Source organism: Amphibalanus amphitrite, unplaced genomic scaffold (genome assembly GCF_019059575.1).
Source record: "Amphibalanus amphitrite isolate SeventyFive unplaced genomic scaffold, NRLGWU_Aamphi_draft 000342F_arrow, whole genome shotgun sequence".
Classification (NCBI taxonomy): Eukaryota; Metazoa; Arthropoda; class Thecostraca; order Balanomorpha; family Balanidae; genus Amphibalanus; species Amphibalanus amphitrite.
Window position 1 is genome coordinate 273,820 of NW_024881837.1, and position 15,010 is coordinate 288,829.

At 45.9% G+C, this 15,010-nt stretch overlaps 1 protein-coding gene and 1 long non-coding RNA gene across 2 annotated transcripts; both read right to left on the reverse strand.

Moving 5' to 3' along the window:
• Nucleotides 1-1,156: 1,156 nt before the first annotated feature.
• Nucleotides 1,157-14,365, reverse strand: LOC122389041 (thyrotropin-releasing hormone receptor-like). The gene is made up of 4 exons (XM_043380699.1): nucleotides 13,157-14,365; nucleotides 3,037-3,194; nucleotides 1,970-2,049; nucleotides 1,157-1,763 (listed from the first exon to the last, which is right to left on the reverse strand). The coding sequence occupies exons 1-4, from the start codon at nucleotides 14,192-14,194 to the stop codon at nucleotides 1,648-1,650; spliced, it is 1,392 nt and encodes a 463-aa protein (XP_043236634.1). The 5' UTR covers nucleotides 14,195-14,365; the 3' UTR covers nucleotides 1,157-1,647.
• LOC122389054 lies at nucleotides 8,955-11,153 on the reverse strand. Its single transcript, XR_006257905.1, has 2 exons — nucleotides 10,851-11,153; nucleotides 8,955-9,875 (listed from the first exon to the last, which is right to left on the reverse strand). It is a non-coding gene; the product is annotated as an uncharacterized LOC122389054 (long non-coding RNA).
• Nucleotides 14,366-15,010: the final 645 nt, after the last annotated feature.

Sequence of the window (15,010 nt, forward strand, 5' to 3'; positions counted from 1 at the left end):
ATTGTATTAGCACATGTATTCAAATATGACCCTTGAAGATCATGTTTACAAATCGGGTATAGGGTAACAACTGTGTCGCTTTTGCTGCCCTTTTTTATTTTTACGAAGCTTACACATTTCAAAAACATTTGTGGAGACGTAACTGATAACAGAGATGAAATTTAACATCACAATAAACATAGCACACCAAGAAGAAAACATCACATAAATTTGTTTAACCCTCACCGGCCGAGAGGGGGGGGTGCCACTCTCCCCCGCCCCCCCCCCTAGGATTTTTTTTCGCGATAGCTCGTACACGCTCGATAGCTCGTTTTTCTGCGACGCGCTAGCTCCACCAGGGGCGAAACGATGAGGTGGGTCGTAACCCCCCCCCCCCCCGGCCGGCGCTAGAAACCCAATAGGTCCGGCGAGGGTTAAACATTTTACTTCCGAAACAAACCTACAACGGAAACATCCTTAAACATACACGAACATTGGTGAGAACATTTGAGGGCTTGTTTTAGGCTTCAAGTATAATATTGCAATACAAATTTCACAAAGTACTCAAACAACTATTAAAGTAAACATGAAATCAGGTATTCTATCCCCGACTTCCTACCACCTAAAGCATTCCATTGGGTACACATGAGAACATAATGACATACATAGTGTAATACACAATACACATATAGAATACATCAATAGTGTCACATAACAATGCCGATTAAACCATTAGACATTATAACATCTTATCAGTTCGTAGTTATAAACACATAACGTATGTAGTAGTATGTAAAACAATATATCGAACCTGAAACGAAGTTACCGACAAAGCGGTATCCGTTAGCCCGGATATTATTTCTGCGTGTATCTAATACCAATCTCAAGAACCTCATTGAAAGCATTCATATGCGGTTGTCAGTTGTGAGTATCATGAACTACATATGTTGTTAATATATGTATAAGCGGATAATGTAGTCATTTATGATAGGGTAACATATACCTACATACGAGTACATGTGAAATGGATAGCGCAACTTGCCGCAGCAGACGTGGGAAAGGACGTAGCCCAGCCAACGCTGAGGTAGATTTCTTGATTTACAACAAATCAACACTACCTTTCGATACTCACTTTTGTTCCATTTCCCCCCCCCCCCCAAAAAAAAATGATCGAGAAAATCCCCAAGGAACGTTATTTTTGTCTTTTTTTTTCTGCTGATATTGTAAAAACACAAAACATATATAAATGCTCCAATAACGAGTACCTACCTAAATAAACATTCAGCTGTCTGTACATAAGTTTTTAGAAAAAAGTAGCAATGATTTACACGTTGGTGAGATCTTCCAGTGAGCTTGAATCTTACACATATTTCACAAGTCATATAGTCTGTCACAGGTCAGTACAGTGTAGCTTACGGTAATACGTCATGTCCTCTCGTGTGATTGTTTCATATATGTAGTTCCTCACACGTATGATGTTACCTGGAGACAGGAGTTGATCCATTCAATACCCCCGTCCCCCACACGCGGTCTTACTGCGGCGCTCCCAGCAATCAGACTGTCTAAATGATTCTCAGAGCAGCTGAGTGATGTATCACTCGGCTCACACTCGGACGAGGGGTTACACATATGAGCGGTGTATCGCGCGACTCACACGCAAACGACGAGTTACACGTAGGAGCGGTGTACCGCCCGGCCCGGAGTGCCACGAACCGTCACTCCAGAGCGTTGCAGACCACTGCTGATCACCTCCATACCATAATAGGCTGCAGGACGCTGCTTACCTGTCACAAAAGGAACCCACATGTCAAAGGGGTAAAACAGGGCGTTTTGAGACCAACTCCCTCCCCACTTAGACCCACCAAAGTCCTTCACTTAGGACAGGGCGTGAGTTGATTTTAACCCATTGGAAAGGCATATGAATGTGTCTTCATAAATGACAATTTCCCATGCAGTAATCGCTCTAAGGATATTACTTCTTTCCACTTACACCGGATTAGACGGAACGCCTGACGAAACGCTCGACGAAACTTGGCCGACATGGCGTTGTACAGAATCGGATTGATGGCGCTGTAACAAGAGACCCGTGTTGAGACGAGCACAGTACTGGCCGGGTACGGGGAACTGAGGGTAATATTCTGTAGCCAGTGGAGACCGGCGCGGTCCGACTGAAAAGAATCGCTCGCTGAATATGGCGGGACGAGCCCAATGACGGTATTGAGCAGCGCCGGGTGGGGTGATAATGACGGGCCACAATACAGAGATGCTGTCTCTGCATTCAGGTGTACGTAGCAGCAAGCGAACTTTTTTCTCTTCACGACAATTTATGTATAGAACGGAAAATAACCGTGTCTGACAAAGCGTACCTCAGCGGCAATAAGGGCTAGAAAACAGGCAGTTGACGGCATCACTGACCAGAGCATGGAAACACACAAGGACACAAGTAAAAAAGCTAACAAGAACTATTGGTTGACTTTTTTTGCTCTGATAAGTGTCGAAGGGCGATAATCTCGCCTCTTATGGTCTGTCCGTAGATGCTAGTCAAAAGTGTTTAATGGTGAACATGTGGCTAAAACGGCCGAGCCTTTTGACATTTATTTGCTCAACCACGTGGAAAACAAGGAGTTATTAATCATCTGTTTGAATTATGGGGAGGTAAGCTATTTTCGTTCGGTAAGCTTAGAGTAAATCAAACCTTGAACCTGATCTGCACTTTTAGGCGTTCTGACAGTTTTTTTTTGCCCAGCCGAAACATTTTAGGTTGGTCATACATTGGCTACTGGTGCCGATCGTCCGCCCCTAAGTTATATCTCAATCAGGGCACTTTAGAGTCGCTCAATGAATGTAAAATGCGATAAGTACCGAAAAAGAGCAGAAAGGGCTGGCAAAGAAAGTCAGTCATTAGAGTATCATTGAGCTATCTGCAGCCCTGTGCTGGCAAAGCGGATATATGCCTGATTTGTTCCGAATCACCAAGCCTAGAGGCTTGGGTTGAAATCTTTCTTTCACTTCCCTCCTTCACTTCACCTTTTTCAGAACTCACTCATAAGAGCCTACCTGTTGATGTAGACGCATGTCTTGGCGAACATGAGGAACCACAGGTCCATGTACTTGTCTTCGGCCGTCTGGGCGAAGGAGTTGTAGACGAGCATGCTGCGGTAGGGCAGCCAGAGCAGCGCGAACAGAGACACCACCATCACCAGCATCTTGATCACCTGCGCAATAAAGAAAAATATGCGAATGCCGGGTCTCCCCTATTTCTCAAAAATATCACAATCACCTTTAAAAGCTCTGAAGCTTTGTCTCACATGACATGAATGCTCGAAAATAGCTTCGCACCAAATATGCATATAAAAATATGTGTGCCTTTGCAGTCTGCAACAGTCGACACCAGGGCTGGGGAGTCGGAGTCGGAGTCGGAGTTGGAGTCGGTCGGAGTCGACAATTCTGCCCGGAGTCGGAGTCGGAGTCGGAGTCGTCAAAATCTTACCGACTCCGACTCCGGAGTCGGAGTTAACGCTGCATGGCTCCACGTCATGCACTGCACCTGCTGAACTGACGATACTCCTCTCGAAATTAGATTTTGTCGAAAAAATGACCACTTCGCTGTTTTGGACGAACGTTTTTGCAGTGAAAGAAGCAGACTACGGTGAATTCCCCAGAACCTGCTTGTTAATTCTGAATATTGTTGTTATGCATATTTGCAACGCAAAGCCCTGTAACGCACTAAGGATCGTTTCAGGCAAAATAAAACATATCCATTATGAGCTTCAGTATCACGATATGGATTTTAACCCGCGACCTGTGGGGGGGGGGCTATTTTTTGCCCCCCCCCCTCCAGACTTTTCGATATATCTCCAGAACCGCTGCGCCGATCGTCACCAAACTTTCAGTACCCTCCCGGACATCAATTTTACACATTGTGACCAAAACTTTTTCCAAAAGCTATGATAGGTTGGCCGGAAATGACGTCAGAGTGACGTCATGTTCTGCCGTTTTCGACCAAAAAAAGGGTTTCGCGGGAAGAGCTGTCAGGCCTATAGCTTTGCAAATACAGAAAAATATTTGGATATAAAAGCTGTAGAATTAACAGGGCTACAACACTGCCATCTCGGATTTTTTATTTTTTTTATTTTGACCCCCAAAAATCAAAAAATAGATTTTTGGGATATAATAGTCAAAAAATCCAAAAAGTTTTTTGAATTTCGCAAAAACCGGAATATATGTGATAGTCCTTACCGCCTTCCATCCACATACCAAATTTTAGATTGATACCTCTTTTTTTGGCGAAGTTATAGCGAAAAAACTGTTCAAAATTGATGACGTCAAATTTTCAAACTCAATTTTTAGCAATTCTAGACCTCGTAGTGCAAAACAAAGACCACCATTGGACTCCCCGTGACGAGCTGCATCGAATCGATACCCATTTTATGCAAAAATATCAACTTTGAAATTTGACCTTTTTTGACCTGACCTTGACCTGACCTCCACCAGAAAGTGACCTAAACCGTACCTGATGGTCTTATAACCAACACCATTGGGTTGGAAATGAAAAACTGGCCATAAAACATGCATCGCACAACCTTAGTAAAGTTGGGTTCATGTGGTGACCCTTGGTGACCTTTGGTGACCTGACCTGTGACCTGACCTGGTATGACCAGTGACCTCTAATAGCAACATACCTATGTACTAAACAACTGACGTCTTATCGCTGATTTTCGACAAAATGCGTTTTACTCGGTGTTATAGCGCTTTCCCTAGAAGCCCCGTGAACGGTGAAACATTTTATCTTTGACCTGACCTGTGACGTCATCGGTGACCCCGAGGTCAATAAAATTTGGTTTCCCTCGACAAATTTGACAGGGCTATCGAACGCCGTTTGAATTTTGCGGATCCGTCCAGTAGTTTCGGAGATACGAGGGGGGGGGGCAAAAAATAGCCCCCCCCCCCCACCAGGTCGCGTTATAAACAGACCCCACCAGGGCGCGGGTTAATAGAACCGTCCGGAGTCGGAGTCGGAGCTGGAGTCGGAGTCGGAGTCGATTTTTAAAGCCGGAGTCCGAGTCGGAGTCGGAGTCACCCTAAAATCCATCGACTCCGCAGCCCTGGTTGACACAACGCAAGGCTGGGCAACAACTTTTCTTCAGCTGAAAATTTGTCGTTTTAGAAGTTGTTGCATCAGCTGAAACGAATACCCAGCACAAAAGACACCCTGACTCACACCAACATCAACACAAACACACGCACACACGCACGAACTCCCAAGCATTCACGAAATGATGTGGTGACATGGCTGAGCCATCTAACTTGTAAGTTAGGTATTAGGTAAGCTCCATATCCTTCCTGAGGAAATCGATGGTGCGCTCCGGAAATTGACCCACCGAATGTCTCCAAGTACCTACTCTTGACACGTGACAAAATCTGTTCACCTCTTCGCCGCACGTGTTTACGTGTCTAGAAAGATGGCAAATGAAACAAACCGTAAATATCAAAGATAACTTACATTCCTCTGGGTAATTTTGAAAGCAAATTTCCACTTTCAACCAAATAAAAAAGTCACTCCAGGAATCCTACGACAGCATGAAAAAGCAAATGAAATACCGACACAGATTTGGTCGCGGCACAATAATCGTACAACAATGGAAGGATGGCAAAGGTATTTATTTTTCGTGTTATTGTTGTTTGTAACTGTAGAGTGTATATCGGGGAAGCATGCCGAAGCCATTGTCTTTTATTCACGAATCATGACACATGGCTGGTTGATATGGATTTTGCTGCTTCGCATTGACATGTCCGACCAATGAGTAGCCTCTATGTTCAACACTCGATAACCGGCTGGCGGTCGTGCTGTATCCAAACAACACGCAGGTGTCACACCACGCTCACTTTGGGTAATGGTTTTCCGTTGACACACAGACAGCTAACGGATCATACCCATCGAATACGATGGACACAGTCAACAGTCAACGCGTGACTTTGGGTTCTGTGAGGGTTGCCGTCACGAATATCATAATTAAAGACTACAATTTTATCCGAGTCACGATCCAATTAGGCTGTATTGTGAGTTCTGTGAGTCATTGGATCGAGTCGTGGTCAAAGTAAATGCTGCAGTTGAGTGTGCCCATGTGTAAATCGTCGCAGCTTTTGAAGTATCAACCGTGTTCCAAGATACCCATGAAACAAGCAAGTATCTGCGTCGTGTAGCCGGTAATGAAGGTAGTACTAGCAATCGCTACATGCATAATTAGTTGACTTTCAGGCGCGGAGTTGGTCTCGCCGCCTATAGAGACGACAGTTTAGTGAACTTCGGGGGAAAATCACCCATATGAGCTACCATTAACGGCAAACCATACGGAAGTCCACCTCGTATAACATTAGAAATGCAGTATCCATTACCTTTGAAACCGTATATTGGACAGCATTAACGAGCAAAGACCTTGCGTTCAGCTGGCGTATCGGGAAGTAGGTATCGCTAGAGTGGATATATATAGTGTCAGCCTTGGGTATCGGTAGTGGAAAGCCGTGGGCAACCGGGTGCACGACCAGCAGACCCCACCGCTCATGTGGTGTAACCAAACGGGTCAGTCTGTATTGACCTGCTCCGGTTTATAGAGTGAGTTATGGCGACGGTTTTTATGTCGATTGAATGCAGAATGACGGCGGGCAATTGAAACCCTATTTGATATTCTCCCGCAAATATCGATGAAGTTCGCCCGGCGCAAAATAAAGACATCAGTGCTAAATTTGACAGTGCCACCTCTCTACTCTCGCTCTGCGCTGCTCGTGACCTGGAGATTCTGATCTTCAGTGAAAAATATTGCATGAAATAAACAAGAATTGCGAAAGCAAAAAGGCTCCTTGATATAATGGAGACATCCGCACATATGAATGTCTGTGGTCGCGTTGTTTTCTAATGAGGGCCAATCAAATGTCTGTGAAAATATATATCGTAATCAATATCCAAACTCTATTCCCAATGATAAACTTAAATCATTTTCTATAACCTCATTCGCTTCAGAGGCCCATAAATGAAACTGTTTGTATGCCAGGGAGCCCATTGCCTTTGTTGCGAGCAGCGAGGAGGGTTTTGTTGATATAGTGGCTGGCGTCCTATTAAATTTAGGTTCCTCCGCAGTATGAGCCAACCCCATTAAAGCTGACGCACCCGTTCACCATATTCGACAGTTGAAACTGACTGCAGATACAGCGTCGCCTTATTAAAGAACACTGCCCATCAGTACTATATACATATAGAGTGCCAGTAAAGATGAGTCAATAAGTTTATATTAAAATAAACAAATACATTTTACCTATTTCTTGTTATTACATATTTACAGACATGCTAAAAAGAAAAACGTAAACAGAGAGTACCTGCATGCAGACTGGGTGACCATGGGCCAGTCCGACACGGTGTGTTCAAGGATAAGGATGGTTTAGTGCTGACGAATGAGGGGTTGGATTACTTGGGGAGAGTCAAGCCTTAGCCCCTTACCGACTACAATGCTAATCCCCAGTACTTCATCCTTTGAAGTGCAAAGGTCGTCCGGCAAGACAAAGCATGCCGCTCAACAGTCAACAGTCAACACCAATGGAGGACGTTGAGCAAAGCACGCAAGCCCTGAGAGAGAGAGAGAGAGAGAGAGAGAGAGAGAGAGAGAGAGAGAGAGAGAGAGAGAGAGAGAGAGAGAGAGAGAGAGAGAGAGAGAGAGAGAGAGAGAGAGAGAGAGAGAGAGAGAGAGAGAGAGAGAGAGAGAGAGAGAGAGAGAGAGAGAGAGAGGAGGGAGGGAGAGAGAAAAATAGAGGGAGAGAGCACCATACTTACAGTTGATTACCTGCATTTGCTCGCTTTCTGCCACGCACGGCAATTATAGATCCCTTAGGACTCCCCGCGGGCGCTTCATCTGCATGGCAGTACACATTCCAAATATAGATGCTCCCCGCCTTTTCATCTGGCACTGAAGGGGAATGTTTGCCGGGTAAATATACGAAACCCGGCTTACAAAGGAGGAGGCGAATATTGCCCGAAAATTGCAAGCTACAGAGTGGGAAAGAAGTCATGCCATTGGGGCGAAATTCTGTCATTATTTCGCAAAACGCAAACATAAATGTGAAAGCAAACACATTTCTCAGGTACTGCTGAAAGATATGAAAGAACGTGAGGCATTGCTAATAAAAAATCCAACACTAGAGTAAACAAATTGCTTGTGCCTGCTTAGAATCATGGTTCTGGAAACTAATAAGTAGAAAAGGCAAATAAAGCTGTGCACTCGATGTTGCACAAGGCTCTCCCTCGGCAATGCAGTACCTACCGTGCCCGGTGAAATTATTCAGCTGCGTATGTTAGTGATGATCTTTATGGGTGCTTTCTTCCTTTTCACCTCTCGGACTGCGCCGAATAATGAGAGTGCATCCATGAAACAAGCACTGCACGTGTTCTCATAAAATCTCGGGCTCCTATCGTAAAGTAAGGAAATGTTGGCAAGGCAAATGCCTTATGGAGGACGGACGTTAAAATACGTTTTCAGCGGATTTTAGTGCAGTTTTGATGTCCGATGCAAGGCAGAACGGTGTGATGTTTCCTCAGTGAAGCAAATCAGGACCAGCTGTTACTCGAACCAAAGATTTGGCCACATTATTGGGATCGGACCGAGCCAACGTACGCCCCGCCGGTGATCCGGCCAGCACATCGGCGGCCCTCTCGTAGATGAAAATCGCCATAGTTTTGCGCGAGGCTTCGGAGTCAATGGATTTCTGGTGACTCTGACTCCAACCGCGACTTCCAAAAACCAACTCCGACTCCGGGCTGGGTAATCAACTCCTACCGACTCTAACTCCGACTCCGCAGCCCTGGTTTTGCGTCTATTTCGCCCCATAATTAAGAGAGGTTGTGTGAACTGCACAAACCGAAATTGTACCGTAGGTAACACAAGTATATGTACACATTCCAAACTTCTGACTGGAACGAACCAAATGCGTACACAATATACCGGTTTATGTCATACCATAAATCGTAGTTATAAAAAAAAAACATATTGGACAGATTGGTAGAGGACAAATAAGGCACAAGCCTAATCTCTTGCGACTTGAGTAGGTACAATAAAATGCTCCGAACTGTCGGAAAGTTGTACAAGATGTCGCCTCTCCAAACACAATGTGCCGATTGACTCCGCGACAGCCAGGAACCGGGCAACATAACACGTGAAACAGAGCGGTGGCACCTCAGCACAGGCTCCCCAAGCTCGTCAAGGCGGCGAGAAAGGTCCGGCAAGTCAGTAACAGGTTCACCACGGCAGCGACAGGTCAGGCAGGTCGGCAGCAGATTCACCAGGGCGGTGGCAAGTGCGACAGGTCGGCAGCAGGTTTACCAGGGCGGCGACAGGTCCGGCAGGGCGACGACGGACCTGTTTCACCAGGGCGGTAGCGTAGACGCGGCGGCAGGCCCGCTGGGGTGGCAGCAAGTCCCAGGGCGGCTCAGGCTCACCAGGGCGGCGACAGGTCCGGCAGGTCGGCCTCAGCAGCAGGCAGTCAGCACTAGCAGATTCTCGGGGCAGCCCTGGTTGAGGTGGGATGTCATCAGAAACTGCACGTCTGGGTGCCGGTGTCGGATGTCGTACAGACCACGCAGCGAGGCTTTACTGCGCAGCACGCCCTGCTGGCAGCGCAGGAGTGTCGGCAGCCCAGCGGGTGCTTTCGGGTTGCCTTCCTCAACTTCCTTTCGGAAACTGGCGCTCGCCACTCAGGGACTCGGGAGTCGGGCGACGTCTCCAAAGCTGGGAGACAGATGCTGAAGTCGATATGATGTGATTTTATACCCTCAGCTCGGTGCCAGTCATTGTGTTGTTATGTGCAGGTAGCCACTCCTCGCCGTCCTGCACGCCAGAGGACCAGCCCCGGACCTGCAAAACACATTACCAAGTTTATTAACATAATACAACATGAAAAAATTGACTAGGCGATGGCAAGCAAAAATAATCAATGCCCAAAGGTGCCTTTTCTTCGATTGCCTTTTCTATGTGCTGATATGAAGCCTCAAAACATGTACCTATTTCATATTTATGTATTGATTGCAGGCCTGACTCAGAATTCAAGTGAAACAAGCAAATAACACAATTTTCCATTAATATTTTGAATTTGGGTCTGGCATTACTGTTCCATGCACAGGTGCGTCTGCGTATAAAATCATATGAAGCAAATGCATTAGGTAAATAGTCTCAACAAATAGAAATTAGTAGTAGCACAGGTGGTATAAATAGAAACCAATATATAGACATTAGACAAGGATGAGCTTGTTTAGTTAGCAAATGTCAATTACATAACATTTACATAAACAAGAATGGGATTTTCAGCAATAAGCATGTCAGAAATCCTTTTAAATTCAAAATTTGCATCCAAAATTTGAAAGTTTAGATACAATTATAAAATCTGGCAACTAATATTGAAAAGAAGTAACAATGAGCTTCAACTTTGCACAAAAGATGTGCCAAAATTTTGGTGAGAAATCACTTGCGCTGAATTTTGAGACCCGAATGCCCCTGGGCCCTGACGCATCTGACAGTGTGTGAATTTTTTTTCCAGTCTGGGAGGTAAGCATTGATTGATTTGTTATTTGATACTATCTAATTTGACAAATAAGTTGTTATTTTCACAAAGCATTAATATTTATAGAAGCTAGCCACTTCCGAAACAATTTACAACTATTCCATCTCCATTCTCCTTCTCATTAAAATGCTAAGGCATTTTACAACTTAATATGAGTTTATCATGCTCCCTTTGAAAGCCAAAAATGACAAAAAAGGTTAAACCGGGTTGAGCTGAAACGGGGCTGATCTGCCTATGATACTCATGCTTATACAGTTGAATTAATTGAATACCTGAGCTGAACTGCTGAAGCTGGTCATTCTTCATGATCTCTGAGACGACAAGTGTGTGAATGCCACTTATGTGCATGCTTTTCCGATCTTCAAACGCATAAAAAGTGATATTATTATCAAATAAATAATATTCAAACTCCGTATAACAATACACGCAACGGCTGGAAAACACTGCGCCGGTGCGCCAGAATTGACAGCATCGCCTGAATCTCAGCGACCAATCAGCTTTCGACCATCCCAGTGACGTCACATTGGCAGCATTTGGTAGCAATTTTCCTCCTATGGCCCGGTAAAGGGACGGACCCCCCCTGAAAGATAGCATGGTCCACATAGGCAATTACTGAGCAGGTTTCCTTCCACCATGCTTCCTTATAATTTAAGTGTTTCGTCAAGTTTCGTTGCGAAAATTCTTAATATAATGAAAACCCTGCTAAGTAAAAGCATAAAGTGCATGACACAAACCTGAAAGAAATGTTGCCTCACGAAATAAATAGGGGTGTGATAACAGCGATTTGATATATGCGTGAAAGACAGAGAGAGAGAGAGAGAGAGAGAGAGAGAGAGAGAGAGAGAGAGAGAGAGAGAGAGAGAGAGAGAGAGAGAGAGAGAGAGAGAGAGAGAGAGAGAGAGAGAGAGAGAGAGAGAGAGAGAGAGAGAGAGAGAGAGAGAGAGAGAGAGAGAGAGAGAGAGAGAGAGAGAGAGAGAGAGAGAGAGAGAGAGAGAGAGAGAGAGAGAGAGAGAGAGAGAGAGAGAGAGAGAGAGAGAGAGAGAGAGAGAGAGAGAGAGAGAGAGAGAGAGAGAGAGAGAGAGAGAGAGAGAGAGAGAGAGAGAGAGAGAGAGAGAGAGAGAGAGAGAGAGAGAGAGAGAGAGAGAGAGAGAGAGAGAGAGAGAGAGAGAGAGAGAGAGAGAGAGAGAGAGAGAGAGAGAGAGAGAGAGAGAGAGAGAGAGAGAGAGAGAGAGAGAGAGAGAGAGAGAGAGAGAGAGAGAGAGAGAGAGAGAGAGAGAGAGAGAGAGAGAGAGAGAGAGAGAGAGAGAGAGAGAGAGAGAGAGAGAGAGAGAACAATTATAGTGATAGAAAGTAAAGGGGAAAATATAAAACGATGTAGAAATGGGGAAGCAGGAATTGAGGCAAATAAGTGATTCGAAATAATCGAATTGGCGAAATCACGCAGCCTTACAGATAAAGAAATTATTTTATAGGTATATAGAATTGAAACTACGATTGGGTGCACAATGCACATGGTTAAGTTGGACCTGCATTGGCCGTCAAATCTCAGCATCTCTATCAAATGAAACTTGGCAATTGTGATCTAAAAAGACCAGGAACAGAAAGTGAGCCTGCGCTCCGTAGGGTCATCAAAGTGAGATAGAAGTAGCCCATCCAGATAGAGAGCGATAAGCCTTGAAATGCTTAACAGGAGTTCGAAGCCCTGGCGAACGCTGATGAAAGTGTCGTTAAATTCCATGGCAGTTTGTTGATGGCTCTAGTCATCTTTCGCTTAGTGCTGTTTTATTGTGAAAGCGATCGTTGAAAGAGAGTTGGAGCATAAACTTGTCCAATGTTTTTTATGCAAGGAGCAAAACAAAATAAATGCATAGCCTAATCTGCCCTGACTTGACTTACGTACCTACTTAAACTATTGTCAGTTGCTCATTAAGTTGAATATCTGAGCAAAGTCGACAAACATGAAGAAACGCTTTATAACTACATTTCAGGGACTTAGAAAAAAAACATAGAATCAGCACCTATACCTTCCATTATCCTAACACCATATAATTCCATATTCGCCGGATAATCCACCAGTGCAGATAGCGTCAGGGTCCCACTCACAACAACATCTCGACATATGTAGCGGTTTACTCACCCGCTATAAACGGCCAAGCATTCGTCTGTGCTTCACATCAGGTCATAAAGACCATTCTAATCTGTTCTCGCGTAGCTGGACTGATCTGTGCTGCTGTTTGTTGGACTGCTGTGAGTCCTCACATGAGCCTTCATTGAGTTCAACCGTGTGTTCATCTGCACCACTTTCATCGGGGCGCTGTCTGTAGCTATAGTTGTTATCTGTGCTGTCACAGAAATGCAAATACGTACCCTGACCACTGCCATCGCCACCATGTGTTTTTCTGGGATCACTCTTCACATGTGCCACAAATGTACTGCAAAACCTTACCTTTTCTACTTACAAAAGTGTTCCGCCAAATCTCACACGTGATGCCAGTGTACCGCCATTTAATCTCACCTGTTCTGCAAATGTATCACCACCAAATCTCACCTGTGCTCTGGCGTTGTTTGTGTGGCGTACCTCCGCCACCACTCCGCCAGGTCCTTCGGACTGCTTGAGCACCATCGGAGGCCGGAAGACCACGACAGCGATCCGCGTGTAGAGCACGCTGCTCACCAGCAGAGGCACCACGTAGAACAGTACGATGTCGGCAAAGAAGTAGCCCAGGTAGGCCTGGCGGGTCAGCTTGAAGGTGCACTGCTGCACGTCGCTGACGCCGATGTAGCGGACGGGGCTGACCTTGGTGAGGAAGACCCAGGGGATGCAGTAGAGGAAGGCGAACACCCACACGGCCAGGATGATGCGCTTGGCGCGGCTGACCGTGCAGATGGTGCGCGCCTTCAGCGGCAGGCAGATGGCGATGAAGCGCTCCACTGTGAACGCCGTCACGCTCAGCGCGGACGCGTTGATGCCCATGTTCTGCAAGAAGACGAGGATGGCGCAGCCGGCGTTGCCCCAGCGCCAGGCTTGCGCTACCAGGAAGTACATGAAGACCTCGTTGGGTACTGCGGCGATGAGTACGGTGATGTCCGCCACTGCCAGGCTGACAAGGTAGCAGTTGGTGGGGGTGTGCATGGCTCGGGACCTGTACACCACCACCACCACGAGGATGTTGCCGAGGAAGCCGACCACGAATACTGTGCCCTGGAAGATCGCGCCTACCGCGCGGTAGGGCATGGAGTAGTACAGAGGAAAGTGCAACTGCAGACGCATCCTGTCGCTGTACTGCTTGGTGCAGTTGTATGCGGTTGCCAGAGCGTGGCGGCTTCTGCGTAGCTGATGTCGAATGCCAGTCTCCAGATTCAGACCGTTGTCAGTCAGGCAAGTGCAAAACGCTTCTTCTGCGAGGGTTTCATTCTTGATGCGATTGACAACGGAGGTTGTGATGTTTGCCATGCCTTCGAATGTGTCACTGACATTGACGGAGGGCTGAACATTGCCGAAGGGATGGACTACTTGGCCGGAATTTTCGGCAACACAGTTGGACGGCAGGAGGCTGAGGATGTCGCCCGCCTTTACCGATCCACTCAGTACCAGGAGCAGGAGAGCCACCTCCATCGCTAGGGTCCTCACGGCAGCGCGACGTCAGCCAGCCAGGTCTGGGTTCTATAAAAGACAGAAAAATTGGTAAAAAAAAAAAACTAGAAAAAATTATCGCAGCGTACCGTGATGGTCAGGTCAGAGTGAAATTGTATTAGACAACATGAAGGAAAATGCACCCTGGTGCATTTCAACATTTATTCGTCCGTTTCTTAAAAGATTATCATGAGCGGCATCCAGAAACAAATACATTCGCAATGAAATTAAGGACATTCTCTGAGACTTGAAACTTTGTGTTTTGTAGTTAACTACGTCTAACTATGCAAAAATGTCTGTTTTTGCATACCTAAGGCCTGTAACCGTCTGAGAGATTCAATATCTAGCACCTTGTATTTCTAATAAGTCTGCCTAAACGTCACCCTCCAAACGGTTCGCATACCTGACTAGAAACACCTGACAATATTGCGTGTTTAATTAAAAGCTATCGAGCAAATCGTTTAGCGCACGGTGATCTCTCGGCTAAATGCTGCAGTGGACCCAGCATCTGGTCTGTTGGCTGGATCATGGAGCCGGCCTGCTACTGATACCATGATTGATTGATGGCGAGGCCAATAAATTCTACCCCTCATAGAAGATTGCTTTCTTGGATGAAGCAGCTTTACCTTAAACGTTAAGCACACCGCATGATGAGTGGGGTAGTCATGTCTGGTGTGGACTCGCGAAGCAAATGCACTTTTGCCTAACGGTTGAACGTGTTTACAATGTCTTGAACACTAGGTCCGGTCCATGCAAATCACCATCGGTAAAAGTGCCTTTGGTCAAATGGTCATATTT

Coding starts and splice junctions, on each gene's coding strand:
- LOC122389041 (XM_043380699.1), bottom strand. CDS start 14,194: ATGGAGGTGGCTCTCCTGCTCCTGGTACTGAGTGGATCGGTAAAGGCG. Junction 3,195..13,156: donor CTGGCGGAGTGGTGGCGGAG/GTACGCCACACA, acceptor TTTATTGCGCAG/GTGATCAAGATGCTGGTGAT. Junction 1,764..1,969: donor GGCGTTCCGTCTAATCCGGT/GTAAGTGGAAAG, acceptor CTTTTGTGACAG/GTAAGCAGCGTCCTGCAGCC.